Source organism: Schistocerca gregaria, chromosome X (genome assembly GCF_023897955.1).
Source record: "Schistocerca gregaria isolate iqSchGreg1 chromosome X, iqSchGreg1.2, whole genome shotgun sequence".
Classification (NCBI taxonomy): domain Eukaryota; kingdom Metazoa; phylum Arthropoda; class Insecta; order Orthoptera; family Acrididae; genus Schistocerca; species Schistocerca gregaria.
In genome coordinates, this window is record NC_064931.1 from 269,143,728 (window position 1) to 269,159,247 (window position 15,520).

General features: G+C 50.9%; 1 protein-coding gene across 2 annotated transcripts in view; it reads right to left on the reverse strand.

Annotated features, from left to right (window-relative positions):
• LOC126298569 (uncharacterized) overlaps positions 1 to 15,520 on the reverse strand; it is a 70,959-nt gene that overhangs the window by 13,350 nt on the left and 42,089 nt on the right. For both annotated transcript variants that reach the window (XM_049989936.1, XM_049989937.1), the window contains exon 3: positions 6,565 to 7,005. In XM_049989936.1, the coding sequence (XP_049845893.1) occupies positions 6,565 to 7,005 (441 nt within the window). The remainder of the gene's footprint in view (positions 1 to 6,564; positions 7,006 to 15,520) is intronic.

The window sequence follows — 15,520 nt, forward strand, 5'->3', positions numbered from 1 at the left end:
ACCTTCTCTGGGAGAACATCCCCCTCCAAGGCGAGGATGAAGACCCCAGTGTCAATGCGACTGCATTTGGGGCCGCGCTGGACTCTGGACGAAATGCACGCCACAGCACTCCAGATTGGCCCTGAGCTCCTCATCAGATTGCAGCAGGAGGTGCCGATGGAAAATAATCCCGTGTGTCCTATTGAGTGCTACACGTGGGACAATGGACACTGGGATGTCCCCTAGTCGCTCACATGCCTGGAGCGCCGCCGACTGTGTTGCTGAGATGGTCTTTCTGAGAATGGACCCCAAACGCATTTTAAGAAGAGCCTCGATTTCTCCGAAGATATGCTCTATATGCTGTATAAAGAACATTGGCTTGGAGGTGGCGAATGTGGTCCCCCCTCCCATCGGTCCGACAACAGACTGAACAGTGGGGGAGTGGCTGAGGGGGAAAGGCGGAAGTAACAGAACCAGAGACAGAACCTTTTCTCTTAGAAAACGCAGCCAGAAAAGAACCTGATTTATGTTGACGTTTCATCCGCGAAACGTCCACAGGGCCACCTGGCAGGATGACCGTTGTTGGGAGTCCTGATGCCCCAGGGAGGCGGCATCTATTCCTTGGCTGACGTGGGGAGTGTGCAGCTCAGGTATATGAAGTATGATCCCTGTGTTGACAGGGGGCTACAACTTAGAGGGTATATGACGACCCCACCTCAACGGGCTGGCTACCATGCAGGATTTCAGGTGCCATGGTAAGTTCATCATGATCGTAGGTGCAGATGGGGATGCACTATGGGCGTAACTTGTGCAACCCATCAGGTGTTTAGGCCCTAACTGTCAACAGTGGGTGCAGTGACGACGCCGTTACGATGATGAGTGCCAAGGTCTTAGTGCACTGAAAACCGGTGACACACCACATAAGTTGTCCTTCCCCAAAAGGTTCTTACTTTTGTAGAATTTTGAAAAATGAAGGTCAAACCCCAATGGGGACCGTCACATTGAAGGCCGAAATGGTTTAAACTCCTTTTAGTCGCCTCTTACGACAGGCAGAAATACTTTGGGCCTATTCTTACCCCAGAGCTGCAAGGGGGCTAAACGCTCCTGTTGCCAGTCTAACGCCATAGTGGTGCATTGGTTTGCGGAAACAATGCTGAGGGCGCCGCCGAACCATAAAACACACTCCCATAGTCAAAGCGTGATTGAATGAAGGCTCTGTAGAGCTGCTGCAGCATAGAGCAATCTGCACCCCAGTTGGTGTTTCTCAGAAAGCGGAGGGCAGAGGTGCTGCCAGTACTACCGCTTCAGCAGACGAAGATGAGGAAGACACGTCAAGCGGGTACTGAAAACCAGTCCTAAAAATCGGTATGTCTCCCCTACCGTGAGTCGATTGTCATTAAGGTGAGTTCTGGCTCTGGATGAATGATACAATGTCGACAGAAGTGCATGACACACGACTTGGCGGCTGGAAACGAAGCTGTGGGCTGAAGCCCATGACTGCATCTTGTGGATGGCTCCTTGTAGGCACCGCTCACCAACGCCAGTACTGGAGCAGCAGTACGAAATGCAGAAGTCGTCTGCATACAGAGAGGGTCAGAGTGACAGCCCTCAAACTGCTGCTAGACCGTTAATGGCCACTGAAAAGAGATACACCCAATACAGCGCCTTGCAGAACCCCATTATTCTGGATATAAGGGGGTGGTGGGAGTAACTATGGGAGGCACCAACTTGGACATGAAAGTATTGAGCGATAGGAATTTTTGGATAGAAATTGGGAATGGGGCCCCGGAGACCGCATTCATATAATGTGGCAAGTGTAACATGTCACCAGGTCGTGTCTTAAGCTTTTCGTAAACAAAACAAGATGGCGACCAGGTGTTTGCGTCTGGTGAAGGCTGTTAGGATGGAAGACTCGAGGCAAACTAGGTTATCAATGATAGAGCGACCCTGGCGGAAACTGCCCTGGCATAGAGCCAGTAGGCCATGTGACTCCAGGACCGAACACAACCGCCGACTTTCCATACGTTCTAACAGCTTACAAAGAACATTAGGGAGGCTGATGGGCCGGTAGCTATCCACATCAAGCGGGTTTTAACCGAGTTCGAGCACTGGAATGATTGTGCTCTCCCGCCATTGCGATGGAAAGACTCCATCGCAGCATATCCGATTCAAGATAACGAGGAGACGTCGCTTTTAGTCAGGTGAAATATGTTTTTATCATCTTACTGTGGATCCGATCTGGCCCAGGAGCTATGTCAGGGAATTGTGCAAGGATGCTGTGGGCTCCCACTTTGTAAATGGATCATCATATGGTTCACTGTGACGTTCACTGGACAAGAGGGCTTTCCTTTCCATCTATTTGAGGGTGCGATGTGCTGGGGAATATTTCTGACACAGAGGCTCGAGCATCGTGCTCAGCTAAGTGCCTGGCAATTGCGTTTGCGTCGGTGGACAACACGCCATTGATGTTAATGCCAAGGACACCTGTTGTGGTATGATACCCAAGAAAACGTCTGATCTTCGTACAGACTTGGGAAGGTTACACATGGCACCCAATGGTCGACATCTCTCTTCAAACACTGTTTCCATCGTTTCGTAACATGGCGAACGCGGGCACAGAGCCGCTTAAAATCGGTTAGGTGGTCTGGGGAATGGCGCCGCTTATGTCGCTGTAGACCTCGCCCACGCTCTTTAATGGACTCAGCTGTTTCTGGAGACCACCAAGGTATTGACTTCCGCCAGGGGCACCGTAAAGAAAAAAGGATCGTGTTTTACGCAGCAGAAACGATCGTTCTAGTGACCTGCTCAACTACCACATCGATGGTACCATGTGGGGGACATTCTACTGTGACAGCAGAGGTGAAAGCGTTTCAATCTGTTTTTTTAAATCCCACCTTTGTGTACGTCGAGGGGAGTGACACGATGACCTAGGTGGTAGTGACCAGTTTCTCATCATGTGCACTCCAGTGGACAGATGGGGTGTCACTGCAAAGGGATAAATCAATGGTCAAATAAGTGCCATTAGCCATACTGAAATGTGTTGGGGTGGGGGGGGGGGGGCTCCAGTATTTAAGACGCAGAGGTCGAACTGATAAAGTTTCGGCCCCTCTACTTTTGCCAGTAAGCACAGTGCCACCCCACAAGGGGTTATGTGCATTAGAGTCTCCCAAAAGTAGGAAGAGAATATGAAGTTTATAAATCAATGCAGTTAATACATTTAGAGGTACTGCACGATCTGGAGCAAGATATACGTTGAAGACAGCTATTTCCTGTGTCGTCCTGATCCTGACAGCCAAAGCTTCAAGAGGGATTTGAAGAGGCACAGGTTCACTGCATACCGAGTTAAAGACATGGAGAAAAACTCCAGCTGACACTATTACAGTCGTTTTAGTTCTAATATCCCCTATAGCTGCAAAGGGCAGGGATCCACATTACAGGGAAAAAGGTTTCCTGGAGGGCAATGCACAAAGCAGGTGTAAAGCTTAACAGTAGTTGTAGCTCAGCTAGGTGGTGGAAAAGCTGCAACAATTCCACTGGAGGGTGACGTTACGGTAAGGCTAGGAAAGCATGAAGCACATAAGGAGGAAGGCTACACCTTAGTGTCACCTGCTGCCATCAATAGAGTTTTTGTATCCATTCCTATTGTGGATGAGGCATCGGTGAGATACAGGTCCTCAGGGGATGCTGAGATCTCTGCCTCTTTGGCAGGTGCAGAATTCGTAGGGAGTGGTGCTTTTGGGGCCACCGGAGCAGTTTAAGGCATGGATGAAGACCGAGAAGCTCTTTGTCCAGCAGCTTTTGACTCCTGTAGCCACTGTCGAGTTTTCACTGTGGCGTTAGTGGACACTTTGGGAGAGAGGGTCCTGAAGGATCCCTTACACACTAGAGGAGCTGGCGCAGGCTGTTTCTTCTCCAGCTGGTGAGAGGGGACTTATGTCCCCTTCAATTGGGGGGGGGGGGGGGGGGCTTGTTCCTTAAGTAGGTACTCTGGAAGCAATGGAAGGAGATTTTCCCCCTACTACAAGAGGGTGGATGTATTCTGGAGGCCAAGAGGGCCCACTGTTCGTGACGGTGTGGTACGACTCGTACTTGTGACGTCGATTATGTAGCTGCAGTGTATGTGGACGTAAACCGAACAGGGCTCAAATGGCTCTGAGCACTATGGGACTGAACTTCTGAGGGCATCAGTCCCCTAGAACTTGGAACTACTTAAACCTAACTAACCTAAGGACATCACATCAATGCCCGAAGAAGGATTCGAAACTGCGACCGTAGCAGTCGCCCGACTCCAGACTGTAGTGCCTATAACCTATCGGCCCGCTGCCGGCTAAACCGAACAGGGTGTAATCGTTGAAACTTAAGTTTAGCCTCTTGATAAGTCAACCGGTCCAGGGTCTTTTACACCATACTTTTCCGCTCCTTTTGGAGTGCTTTGCAGTCTGGCAAGCATGGGGAGTGCTGCTCTCCTCAGTCGATGCAAGTGGGAGGAGGCGCACAGGGAATATCTGAATGCAGTGGACGTCTGCAGTCTCGACATATGGCATTTAACGTGCAGCAGGCAATGAAGCACCTGCGAAGGCCAAGATGAAGGCATCAGAAGCAACCCTGTTGTCTTTGCGTCCCTAGTAAATGCTCCGTATGAAATGTACACCCCTCCGTTCTAGATTGGCGCGGAGATCTTCTAGAAACTGCAAGAGGAGGTCGCGATGGAACGTAATCCAATGGACCATGTTGAAACTTTTATGGGGAGTGACGGAAACAGTTATATCACCCAGCCCATCAAAAACAAGCAACGCCCAGGACTGGGCTGGAGATGCTGCCTGAATCAAGACTGCATCGCTTCTCATGTTTGACAGTGCTGTCACTTCCCCAAACATTCTCAAGATGCTCAACAAGAAACTGATAGGTAGAAAGGATTCCCCATCCATTCTGCTACAGGCTAAATACCGGGGCGAATATGGTTGTTTTTTCTGTAGCCCTACATTCCTCTTGTAGTGTAGCGAGGGAGGGCAACGACTTAGGGTCATATGTGTCAGCATTGTACTCCATCTTCCCCTTCTTAGAGACTGCTGGCGCCGTATGGTCGCCAGTAAGTGATTACTTAGTCCACTTCATTGATGGTCATTCGCCCAGGGGCGAAATAGGACAGGAGGCAACGGAAGAAGATGACTTACTCCAGAAAGTGACCTCGCCAAAATAGTTGGATTGCAGGTGGAGATGAGAAGCCATGACAAAAGAGGTGAAGCAGATCAAATTTAAGGGTATTATGGGTAACTCGTGCACTACGTAAGGCGCCCTTCCCCATATGCCACGCACTTTTGTAGAATTTGCGAAGTGGCATGTCAAACCATGAAATGGGACCTGAGCTTATATGGCCAAAAAGTAAGAGACTCCTTTTATTCGCCTCTTACGGCAGGCAGGGATACCTCGAGCTTATTCTAACCTCTGGACCCACAGAAGGCGTCTGTTTAGTTATTAGTTCGTGCTCCGAAATATTTTTAGTTCTTACGCTTTCCTACAGACTAATACCGAACGTGTTTTTTATCTGCTACAAATTTATGTTATTAGATCGTGAACGACAGTTTGTCAATTCATGTTTGTAAAAGTACAGAATTTTTCTGCAAGACACGTTCACTTCAAATTGAGATCGTAAGAACTTTTTCATTTTCAACGGTTTCGTGTAAAAGAACATTGAAAGTGAATCTGTAACAAAAATCCGTGATCTACACGCTCTGCCGAGTTCTTAGGCCATAAAATTTGAAGTTATTATCCTCGTGTTCGTTTCTGTTGTCTTCATACAGGAGAACGTGTTAACACATTGCAGTTTTAAGTTTGTTTTATCGGCTGCCGTACATGAAGTACAGTTCAGGAGCCACATTACACTGAGCACGACTACACCGCTGACGCGTCCTTTAGAACAACGAACAGTACGGTAACAACTCCCAGCCAAAACGGCAATTGTGAAGTGATCAGGTAATATAGTAATTATTTAACACTTTTTTTGGGAAAGCGCATATAATATGGTGTGCGTAGGGGCGTAAAATTTTTAAATCCGCTACTGGTGGCAGACCATTCCTATAGCGCTACGGCAGTCCTTATGTAACTCGCGCGATGTAGCAAGAAGAGTAAGATAAAAGCACAAAATCAACAGCTGCAACAGTAGAGACAGCGTCGAAAATGTGTTGGCATCAATTTTCGCTGATGACATCGCTCTGAAATCGCGTCACACACGTCGACGTGGAAACTCGCCCGGAGGATCCTTTAAATCCTTTTCACGGTTTGTATAAATAATACCGCTTGAAATGGAATGTGGAACATCTTTTCGTGCCGTCAATTTCCTTGCTGTTTTATGACATCCAGTATGTATCTACGTTTACAGGCTTTGCACTTTAATGAATTCCTTCTAGTAGTTCTTTAACGAAAGCAACATTGAAACAGCACAATGATGGAACGTCAAGCGTAATATTCGTCGAAGAGATCATTAATTGAATTTGCAACACGGGAGTGACCTGTATATTGGTGTCCACGGTATCTTTATGCCAAGATTGTATCTTAAGAAACACGCCTCCACACTAGGTAACTAACCTTTACTTGACTGCCGGCATTAGAAGTCCAAGATTTCTCCAGCTGTGCGAAATTGCCGGGAAGCGTTCGCGTACGACTGCGCTGGACTTTGCTTGCTGTCGCTGTGTGTTGCACTTGGCCGATGTCTCCGCTGGAGTTGCGACGGGACGGATCTCTGCGGCCCGATGACTGCGAAGCCTCTGTATGGGCCCATTTGTGTGCCGTTTCACCTCTGCCAGCCGAAGTCTCAACCGGTGCGGCAGCAGACGGCGCTATCCACTGGCGAGCAGGAGCCATTCCAACTCTGCACAACAGCAACACCGGCATGGCGCGCGGCAGCAGACGTATCTGCTGCGTGTCCACATGGCAGACACCAGGGTAATCACGCTGCATTTGTTCGCCAGACCTGTGCATTTGCGTCCGGTGAATTTGATCAGCTTTTGAAGTTCCATGAGCAGCTGGCTGTAAACAGAACAACAGGTGGATAATTTTATTCGTTTGACAGCTCTTAAAGATATTATCAACATTTTAACAGCCTTAATATTATATCTATACTGAAAATGTGCAACTAAGATTTAACAAGAAAGAAAACATTCTGGAAAAGCAATATTTATTAACGTGTCAGAATACCATTCCTTTCAGGGTATCAAATACTAACAGAAGTATTTTGGTACTGAAAGCCTTTTTTCTACTAACAGTTTATGCATCTGTTTAATGTGCGCTTCATAAATACATCGTAAATTTGGTGTGACCAGTACACAGCTAATTCACATGCTTCCTTGGTGGTATTAGATTATGGGGACAGCATGCAGTTTTCCAGAACATGCAGGGAAGGTAGGTTGGTTGGGTGTGGGATTGAAGGGACCAGACTGCTAAGGTCATCGGTCCCTTGTTCCACGATAAAATCACACGAAATAAAAACTGTCAGTCGTTAAAAACGGAGAACTGAGACAAGGGACGACACAATACAAGAAAGACAAAGACCAGACAAACGGAACTAAAATCACACCGAGTGATAAGGTGGTTGGCCGACCATGAAAATAAGGAAAAGCCAACCACCAAATGACATTAAAACCCACAGTTTAAAACCACAGGCAAAAGACCCAAGTCAATACAGGAAATAGAAGGACAAACACTCAAATCATACGATAAAAACCCCCTGGCCGAATAAAACTCAACACGAGGTCCGCCATAGCAACGTCATCACATAAAAGGGCAGGGAGGGTATCAGGCAGCGCAAACGTCTGCCTGAGTCCTGTTAAAAGCGGGCAGTCCACCAAAATGTGGACCACCGTCAGAGCTGCCCCGGAGCGACATAGCGGTGGGTCCTCCCGGCGCAACAAATGGCCGTGCGTCAGCCACGTGTGGCCAACGCGCAGCCGGCAGAGGACGACAGAGTCCTTCCGAGAGGCCCGCATGGAGGAGCGCCACACACCGGTCGTCTCCTTCACCGCCCGAAGTTTGTTGGGCGTGGGCAGGGTGCGCCACTCGTCACCCCAGGCACCAAGCACTTTCTGGCGCAAAAGCGACAGGAGGTCACACTCCATAAGGCCGAGTTCCAGAGCCGGTGAACTCACTGCCTGTTTAGCCAGCGTGTCAACCCGCTCATTGCCCGGGATGCCGACATGACCTGGGGTCCAAACAAAGACCACGGAGCGGCCGCAACGCGCAAGAGCATGGAGCGACTCGTGGATGGCCATCACCAGACGGGAACGAGGAAAGCACTGGTCAAGAGCTCGTAAACCACTCAGGGAGTCACTACAGATGACAAAGGACTCACCTGAGCGGGAGCCGATATACTCTAGGGCGCGATAGATGGCAACCAACTCGGCAGTGTATACACTGTTCTCGGGTGCCAGCGACCGTTGCTCACAATGATCCTCTAGAGTAAGAGCGTAACCAGTGCGACCAGAGACCATCGAACCGTCGGTATAGGCCACGGCAGATCCGGGAAACTCGGCAAGGAGAGAAACAAAGTGGCGGCGGAGGGCCGGAGGAGGGACCGAGGCTTTCGGACCCTGTGCCAAATCCAGCCGAATGCATGGTCGGTGCACACACCAAGGGGGCAGACGGAGATTGGCCCGGAAAACAGGCGGGAGAGGAAAAAACTCAATCCCACACAGTAGAGCCCGGATGCGAACCGCGAACGTACACCCTGACCGGTGCCGCCTGTCTGGAAGATGGACGATCGAGTGCGGGAACAGGAGACGGTAGTTGGGATGCCCTGGCAAGCTACAAACGTGGGCAGCATAAGCGGCCAGAAGTCGGTCGCGCCGGATCCGCAATGGAGGAACACCAGCCTCCACAAGTAAGCCGTCAACAGGGCTTGTCCGAAATGCTCCTGCGGCGAGTCGGATCCCGCAGTGATGGATGGGATCCAGCAATTGCAATGCTGATGGCGATGCCCAACCATAAGCCACACACCCATAATCAAGGCGGGACTGGATCAGCGCTTGATACAGCCGGTGAAGGGTGGACCGATCGGCACCCCATCCGGTGTGGCTAAGGCAACGGAGAGCGTTTAAATGCCGCCAGCATGTTTGTTTAAGCTGCCTAATATGAGGCAGCCAAGTCAACCAGGCATCAAATACCAGTCCCAAGAACCGATGCGTCTCTACCACAGCAAGAGGTTCACCGTCAAGGTAAAGGCGTGGCTCAGGGTGAACCGTGCGACGCCGGCAGAAATGCATAACGCAGGTCTTAGCGGCCGAAAACTGGAAGCCGTGCGCTACAGCCCACGACTGCGCCTTGCAGATAGCGCCCTGCAGCTGGCGCTCAGCAACTGCAATGCCAGCGGAGCTGTAGTAGAGGCAGAAGTCGTCTACATACAACGAAGCTGCGACGGACGATCCCACCGCCTCAGCGAGCCCATTGATCGCAATTAAAAACAGGGAGACACTGAGGACAGACACCTGTGGGACCCCGTCGTCCTGTACCCGGGAGGAACTATGGGACGCAGCAACTTGCACGCGGAAGCAACGAGACGACAGAAAATCCAGAATAAAAATCGGGAGCGGGCCCCTAAGACCCCACCCATGAAGTGTGGCCAGGATGTGATATCGCCAAGTCGTATCGTACGCCTTCCGCATGTCGAAGAAGACGGCAACCAGATGTTGGCGGCGTGCAAAGGCTGTACGGACGGCAGACTCTAGGGAGACCAGATTATCGACGGCAGAGCGGCCTTTACGGAACCCACCCTGAGACAGAGCCAGAAGGCCTCGAGACTCTAGGAGCCAACTCAACCTCCGGCTCAGCATACGTTCTAGCAACTTGCAAAGAACGTTGGTGAGACTTACGGGGCGGTAGCTGTCCACCTCCAGCGGGTTCTTGCCAGGTTTCAACACGGGGAGGACGATGCTTTCTCGCCATTGAGACGTGAACACACCCTCAACCCAGATGCGGTTGAAAACATCTAGGAGGCGTCGCTGGCAATTCATAGGGAGGTGTTTCAGCGTCTGGCTGTAGATGCGGTCTGGCCCAGAAGCCGTATCAGGGCAAGCAGATAGTGCACTCTGGAATTCCCAGTCGCTGAAAGGAGCATTGTACGACTCCGTGTGGCGTGTGTGAAAGGAAAGCCTCCAACTTTCCAACCGCTCTTTCCGGGAGCAGAAGGCCAGTGGGTAATTCGTAGATGCGGAACACTGAGCAAAATGCGCTGCTAACCGGTCCGCAATCGTGTCGGAGTCAGGACACACCACTCCATTCAGCGAAAGCCCAGGGACAGAGACAGGCGGCCGATAGCCATGGAGTCGCCTAAACTTATACCAAACCTGCGATGCAGAGGTACGGACGCCAATGGTGGAAACATACCGTTCCCAGCACTCCTGCTTCCATTGGCGAATAAGGCGTCGGGCACGGGCACGGAGCTGTTTAAAAACGATGAGGTTCTCCAAGGACGGGTGCCGCTTATGGCGTTGAAGAGCCCGCCGGCGATCTCTAATCGCCTCTGCGATCTCGGGCGCCCACCAAGGCACAGTCCTCCGCCGAGGGGACCCGGATGAACAGGGAATCGCAGATGCCGCCGCAGAAACGATGCCGGTGGTGACTGAACCACCGCATCAATGGTGTCATGGGAAGGAGGTGCGATAGTGGCGAGAGAGGAGAACAAGCCCCAATCAGCCTTATTCAGAGCCCATCTGGAGGGGCGTTCAGAAGAGTGACGCTGTGGTAGTGACAGAAAGATGGGGAAATGGTCACTACCACGTAAGTCGTCATGGACACTCCAGTGGATGGATGGTGAAAGTCCGGGGCTGCAGATAGAAAGGTCGATGGCCGAAAATGTGCCATGGACTACGCTGAAATGTGTCGGCTCTCCCGTGTTTAAGAGGCAGAGGTCAAGCTGCGAGAGAAGAGTCTCGACATCTCTACCCCGGCCAGTAATCGCGGCGCTACCGCACAGGGGGTTATGGGCGTTAAGGTCGCCCAGTAACACAAAAGGAGGAGGCAGTTGTGCTATCAATGCAGCCAACACATGACGCGAGACATCATCTGGCGGAAGATACAAACTGCAGACAGTAATAGGCTGAGGCGTCCACATCCTTACAGCGACAGCCTCTAAAGGTGTGTGAAGAGGTACACATTCGCTGTAGACAGAGTTAAGGATGTAGACGCAAACTCCACCAGATACCCTCTCATAAGCTGCCCGGTTCTTGTAATAACCCCGATACCCACGTAGGGCAGGGGGTCCACATTGCCAGAAACCAAGTTTCCTGTAGGGCAATGCAGAGGAAAGGGTGACTGCTGATGAGTTGGCGAAGCTCAGCAAGGTGTGGAAAAAAGCGCTGCAGTTCCACTGGAGTATCGCTTTATCCATGTCCGAAAAAGGCGTGAAGGGGCCGAGGAGGCAGATCACGCCACTGGGTCACCTGCTGCCACCGATGGAGGACCAGTACAATCTGCTTCCATGGTGTCTGAGGGTCCGGCGAGATCCAGGTCCTCAGCGGACGCCCGGATCTCCACCTTATCCTAGGACGCAGAGCCTGTAGGGAGCAGTGGGGTGGATGCCACCGCGTGTTCCTTGGCCTTAGAGGTCTTCTTCGTCTTGTCTCTCTGGTCCTTGGGTTTCATTGGCTGGGAGGGCTCCAGCGAGTCAGTCTCCGGGACGGAGGAGGAGCGGGAAGCCCTGCGATCAGCCACTGGTCTGCTTTTCTTCCATTGGCTGACGTCACCCTTCCCAGAGGCGGAAACCTGGGAAGGAAGGGACCCAAGGGACCCTTTCCGTGCTATTCGAGCCGGGGAAGTTTAAGGCGTCCCCAGCTTAGAAGTGGGGACTGATGTCCCTGATGGTTGGGGGGTTGCTGCTCCTGAGGCAGGTAGTGCAGGAGCAGCAGGGAGTGAAGTGCCCCCCACCATCAAGGGGGCAGGTGTAGCATTCCGGCTCTGAGAGGTGGCAGTCTGAGGGAGAGCTAATGGGGCCATAACAGTAGTAGCCGCGGCGTAAGAGGCAGTCATTCGAACAGGATGGAGGCGTTCGAACTTCTGCCTGGCCTCAGTGTATGTCAGGCGGTCCAGGGTCTTATACTCCATGATTTTGCCCTCTTTCTGGAAGATCCTGCAGTCCGGCGAGCAAGGCGAGTGGTGCTCTCCGCAGTTTACACAGATGGGAGGCGGAGCACATGGAGTATTGGGATGTGATGGGCGTCCACAATCTCGACGTGTGAGGCTGGAAGTACAGCGGGAAGACATATGCCCGAACTTCCAGCACTTAAAGCACCGCATCGGGGGAGGGATATATGGCTTGACGTCACAACGATAGACCATCACCTTTACCTTCTCACGTAAAGTATCACCCTCGAAGCCCAAGATGAAGGCACCAGTGGCAACCTGCTTATCCCTTGGACCACGATGTACGCGCCGGACGAAGTGAACACCTCGCCGCTCTAAATTTGGCGCGAAGCTCGTCATCGGACTGCAATAGAAGGTTCCGATGGAATATTATGCCCTGGACCATAGTTAGACTCTTATGGGGCGTGATTGTAACCTGAACATCCCCCAGCTTGTTACAATCGAGTAACCGGCGGGACTGGGCGGAGGACGCAGATTTGATCAAAACCGAGCCCGAGCGCATTTTGGACAAGCCCTCCACCTCCCCGAACTTGTCCTCTAAGTGCTCGACGAAGAACTGAGGCTTCATGGATGTAAAGGATTCACCATCAGCTCTCGTACACACCAGGTAGCAGGGCGAGTATGGTTCGCTGGCATCCTTAGTCTTTCGTTCCCCCCATGGTGTAGCCAGGGAGGGGAACGATTTGGGGTCATATGTAGTTGCGTTGTATTGAGCCCTGGAACGCTTAGAGACTGCTGGCGGCTGGCCGCCAGCAAGAGATGATGTACCACGCTTCATTGCGGGTCATCCGCCCTGATGCCACCTACTCCGACCAAGGGCCCTCCCCACGGGCGCCACCCAGCCTCAGCAACGACCACCTGGCAGGATGGCCATTGCCAGGAGTCCCAATGCCCCAAGGAGATAGGCATCTACTCCTTGGCATACGTGGGGAGTTAACGGCGCTGGCATCAGCAGAGCGATCCCTGTGTAGTCAGGGGGCTACAACCAACAGGTTACATGGCGGCCCCACCACAACGGACTGGCTACCGTGCTGGATTTCAGGTGATGTAGTCCAATATCGTCATTGTCGCATAAAGCGACACAGCATAGCAGACTGCAATAAACTGCACCCAAGAACAAATCCACGCCCAAGAGATGGTAGGTGAGCGGGACTGCTAAGCGATGACGACAAACCTGGCTAGAGATGGTAACGCATGATGGACACATCGCTCCTTGTAAGGCGCCCTTCCCCAATCGGCTCGCTCTTCGGAAAATTTAGAAGGATGGAGGTCAAACCTGTTAGGGGATCATCTCAAGGCCAAAACGTTTGAGACTCCTTTTAGTCGCCTCTTGCGACAGGCAGGAATACCGTGGGCCTATTCTTACCCCCGAACCCACAGGGGGGATGCAGTGAAGGAGAGGGGGTGTTTTTGTGCTAAAACATAAGCGAAAAGGCATTTAATTTTTCATACTAGACTGTAGCACATGTAGACGTAGTAGTTGACAAACGATTAAGGTAAGGTAGTAATTTATTTTCCACGTTATTCAATCTGTTTACTGAGCAAACGTGACATGAAACTTTGGAAATGAAACAAATCCCCAGGAAAAGAAATAACAGATTTGGCGACTACATTGCAATCGTCAGAAGCTACAAGTGACTATGTACATTGGATTGGTTTACAGTTTCTTTGAGAGAGGGGACATGAATATCGGTGAAACAAGTGCAATGGATATCAGCTGTACTGAATCAGCCAATGCTGAGGGAATTATGAGATATGACAAAGTAGCCGAGGAGTTTCGCTACTGGACCAGCAAACGTAATGAGGACTGAAGCAGACGATATAAAATGCCGTCTAGCAGCAACAACAAAAACGTTGCTGTAAATTAACATCAATTACTGATTGTTAATACCTTAGGTCTTTTCTGAAAGTATTCGCCGGTATCTAGCTTTGTACGGAAGTGAAACGAACGATTAAATTTGGAAGAAAGAGTGCGGAAGCTTTTGGAATGTGGTGCTACAGGATTGATTATGGGACCAAACTGAGGCCATCAGTCCCGCTATTCCGAAGGGAGTTACATAAGAATGAGTCTGCTAAAAATGAACGGATTCAGTCAGAGTACAAGAATAAACAAACAGTATAACCATAAAAGGTGAGTCCAAACCATAAAACTGAAAAAAGGGGAGGCTGTCATGGGGTCACAGACCGTGAAGGCTGCAAAAGGAGCCCCAACCACGACCAACCCGCCCCTGCTCCACGACTGAAGGAGAACCTCTTACCTGGCAATAAAAACAAGTTTCATGGACGAAACCGAGCACCAGGTCTATCATCCGTGGATTATCTGCTAATATTAAATTTAAGGAAGCAGCAAGACTATACTTAACACGAGGGGCCGAAAGAAGGGGACTGGCCACCAAGATGTGAGATGTCAGTCTGGCTCCACAACTACACTGTGGGGTTGGGTCGTTACATAGGAGGAAACAATGGGGGAGCCAGGTATGGCGAATGTGTAAACGGCATAAAACAGGACTCCTTCCGAGACAGGCGAAACGAAGTGCCCGAAACTGCAGTAGACTCCATTGTGTGGAGTTTAATGAGCTGTAGCGCTCCAGATGGCGTTCCATTTTTGGGCAAAGAGATTTGACGTAGATCCGCTTATCCGCAGCTGAAATCTTGAGAGGAAACGGGGCAAAAATGTTCTCTACCCAAACGGTCAGCCAATTCATTCCCTGGAATTCCCACATGACTTGGGACCCATAGAAAGACGACTGAACAGGCGGCACGCTCAAGGGAAGAGAGAAGGTCATGGATGGCAGATACTAAGAGGTGACGAGAGTAGCATCGATCGATAGCCTGAAGGCTACTCATGGAGTCGGGAAAAATGAAAATACTGTGGAGGGAGGCATGAGAAACAAGAAGGAGGGCCCTGTGAATGGCTAGAAGCTCTGCTGTAAATGCACTACATGATCCTGGCAACAAATGGTCCTCGAAGCTGGTAGGAGATGTTAAAGTAGTCTTAGAACCATCAATGTAAAAGATGGTGGCACCCTGGAACTCTGCAGGGATAGTACATACAAGACACTGGTAAAACATAGGATCAGACAGACACTCTAGGACCCTGGAAGAGATCTGTCCTAATCTGTGTTCTAGGCATCGTCCAATTGGGGGGGGGGGGGGGAGGAAAGAGATGGTGTGCAGTCCATTGAGTGCAGATGGAAATCCTGGCAGAGGGTATTGAGACACATGCCAATTGGCCATCCCACCCATGCACGAGTATTGGGAGGAAGCCATCCCTCATTCATGAAAAGCACAAGGTACGCAGCATGGTCTGGGAACGTCAACTGCGTAAGAAACAAGGAGTTGACTCCGTCGGATATGTAGAGGGGGAATCCCTGCTTTCGTAAGTAGACTATCGACAGGACTTGTGGGAAAT